This window comes from Sinocyclocheilus rhinocerous, unplaced genomic scaffold (genome assembly GCF_001515625.1).
Source record: "Sinocyclocheilus rhinocerous isolate Xijiao unplaced genomic scaffold, SAMN03320098_v1.1 scaffold1256, whole genome shotgun sequence".
NCBI classification, from domain to species: Eukaryota; Metazoa; Chordata; class Actinopteri; order Cypriniformes; family Cyprinidae; genus Sinocyclocheilus; species Sinocyclocheilus rhinocerous.
In genome coordinates this window covers 1,935,345-1,938,589 of record NW_015646445.1, presented here as the reverse complement: position 1 = coordinate 1,938,589, position 3,245 = coordinate 1,935,345, and the positions used below count along the sequence as shown (strand labels likewise).

Sequence of the window (3,245 nt, the reverse complement as noted above, 5' to 3'; positions counted from 1 at the left end):
CATGCAACTACATACACTTAAACAAAGGGGCATTATAGGGCATTATACATATATATATATATATATAAAAAAATAACGCTGATAGTCTAAATGAACAAAAAATGCAGCCCTGAAATAAAGTTACAATCAGATCTGTTGACCATACGCACAAGAACGCATCACGTTCATACAGAGCTAAAATGATCTTTCATGTGATGAACAGAATGATCTTGTAATTATTTGCTCTACAGCATACTGTGGTGTCAGGTTCAACTGATGTTGTGCAATAGCTGATACGAATATATTACTAGCATGAATGTTAAGCAATGGAAGCATAATGGAAAGTTGATTTTATGTGGAAGACAAAATTGACACCCAGGGATCTACAGTGAGCAAAGGCTGATCAATTTCTGAATAATCTCATAGCTTGTTCTATCCACTGACATTATATGCTGCTGCATAGAAATGTAACATCTGTATCATAGATCATATAATAATATTCCTGACTTTAGAATTAGGAATTGACTTCTAAAATTCAAGCCATGTTTAAAAAGCTGAAGTGTCAAAAAAATTCTATCCCATCTTAATATGCAGATATAATGTTATAAGCAAGTCATCTGTAGGTTGATGTTTTTTCCTAAACGTTTAAACACTGAATTTGAAAGCAATATTTAATACTGAAATACAATTTTGAAACGATGGTAGTGATTAGGAAATCTAGTCTACTAAACCGTTACAATTACACAGTTCAGCTTCAAATCCACCAATATTAAAAATGATTTCTGTCAGTCTAGATGTTTAATTAGCAACGAGCTCTAAGAATTGTGCTGTAGTGCATTATGTAAAGGAAATGTTATAAGGAATGATCATATTATTGTAGAATCACTGCAACACAACATTTACACACACATTTTGCCTGCGTTTCCTAATTATGTCTTTAGTTATGAAGAGTGCTGCATTCAGATCAAACGAAAGGATGTGGAAAATAGGTGTTTTATAAGAGCAATTATCATAATTAAAGGCAATGATAACTGGGTGATAATTTTTCTCTGTCAATTAATACGCAAGGTTATACGAAGTACAAAAAAAAAAAATAGGAGGGTATTTTTAAAAGCATGCGCCACTTATTCTGGTCACATTAACGGAAAGATAAAAGTTAAAGGAAAATTTTCTGGAAGAAACTTGGTCTCTGCTTTTTTGTTAAAGACATCAAATAAAAACCATCAATAACAAAAGAATGAGTGCCTTAAAGTTTCAAGCATCTACTGTTTTCGCTTGCTATTATGGAATGGCATTGAGGGGGAAAATCAAACAGGGATATATTAGTGAACAGACACTGCTTTGTATCCAAAATAAAATCTACTTACGCAACAGTGCACAGTAACCTTTGATTAAAGTGACCTACATAATGTTCAGTTTACTAGCATTATGAGGGCTAACTAACTAGTCTATATCTATATCTTGTCTCTAGGCAACTGGTATTATTTTGTTTTACAATTTTTCTTTTGAATAAACAAACATTAGGTATGAAGCATAGTGAAAAACCTACATTTAAAAATGTAAATGTCAGTCAAGTTTCATCCAGTCTAAAGCTCATGGTCAGGCCCGTCTCTGAGGGAAAGAGTCATGTTGTTGAAAATTAAATAATGAGAACATTAAAAATCAATGCAAAAATGCCCTGATGTGTATGTATATAGGGACATCACTGTGTCCTAAAGCTTTTGAGGCAAAAGAACGTGAGAAGGCCTAAACTAGACGAATGGCAGCACATCCATCAATAGGTCCTGGGTTTTGGACGAATCTAAAGCAAAGTTCACAGGTCAGTCAATTCTAGCCTCATTTTAAGTCCAGGGTTTACTTGGAGCCCAAACATGTCAATGTATGTCATGACCTAGTCCAGCTGGGCACAAGTTTGAAAACAAGCACAGCTGGCTCGTATTGAAGTCCAGGTGCTGAGATAGTCCTTTAGTGTCCGAGTTTGTATTTAGGTCCTCTGCTATCCAAGCTGTATCTGTCCAGAGTAGATGGTCAGGACAAGCATGATGGCAAACCCTGTGAGCAGCCCTGCGTTCTGGATGGCAAAAGTTAACAGAGAGCCACTTCCTCCGGCCTCCTCTTCCTCACGACTCGCCTCATTCATCGCCGGAAACTGCAGACAAAGGAATATGGAGGAATATGGATTGTAAGAAAAATGATCAAATCAACAGCATCAGTTTTGGGATAATGCCATTGTCTGTTTTCATAGTTATCAAGTTTCTTATCCTCCTGCATTCATTTGATCAAAAATACAGTTAAAAACGATATTGCTAAAAACTTAAAATAAATGTTTTCTATGTGAACATATTTTAAAATGTAATTTATTTCTGTGATGGCACATGATCCTTCAGAAAATATTACAATATACTAAAAACGCAATATTGCTGCTCAAGAAACTTATCAATGCAAAAATAATATTTTTGTGAAAACCATGATACACTTTTTCAAGATTGGTTAATAGACAGTTTAAAAGAACAGCAATTATTTGAATTATAACATTATTTACGAAAGTTACTTTTGATCAATTTAAATTGTGCTCGCTGAATAAAATTATTTGTTTATATATGCATTTTTTTATTTTAAGCTAGTACTAAATAACTAATAATTCTATTAAATATGTATTTTAGCTTTAGTAACTAATAATTTCTTTATAAAAAAAAATCAGTCACACAGCCATCTGCAGGTAGAATGTATTTTCCCACACAAACATGCAGGCCAAACGATTTTTAAAAAATTATTATATTACTATAGTTTTTAAGTTTAGGTTTACATGTACATTAAATGATTTTACTTCGCAAAAATGTATTTAATCAAATACTTTTCTTAATTTTAGTAAACAATACAGGGTTTACGCAGGTTTTATGAAGGTGAAAGAACAAATATCTGCCAATGGGCTTGGAAAAGTCAACTTAATTCACACAGAAAAGCTATTTTCATACCGCAGTCAGACATTTGTTTGCTTTCTAAGAATAAACTCATTTAATTTTGATCAATTTCTCAGAAAACAAGACTTAATTTCTTCATTTTATGTCTTAAGTAAATGTATCTTGACTTAAGAATGTTTAGATATTTGATATTCTGGAAATCAAAAATACTGAGGAACATATTCTCTTTTTTTTTTTTTTTGCAGTGCATGCAACATTTAATGCCATGACTTTGAATTTAAGACTTTCCGCTCTGATTTAAGACCTTTGTAAAGTCCCCCTGTAGTGAAAATCAAGTTTTTTATG

The 3,245-nt window shown here is 32.7% G+C and overlaps 1 protein-coding gene across 1 annotated transcript in view; it reads right to left on the bottom strand.

Annotated features, from left to right (window-relative positions):
• Positions 1-1,031: 1,031 nt before the first annotated feature.
• Positions 1,032-3,245, bottom strand: part of LOC107707824 (zinc transporter ZIP14-like) — a 17,334-nt gene continuing 15,120 nt past the window's right edge. The window contains exon 8 of the mRNA XM_016511916.1: positions 1,032-2,128. Coding sequence (XP_016367402.1) covers positions 1,976-2,128 — 153 coding nt within the window. The 3' untranslated portion in view covers positions 1,032-1,975. The remainder of the gene's footprint in view (positions 2,129-3,245) is intronic.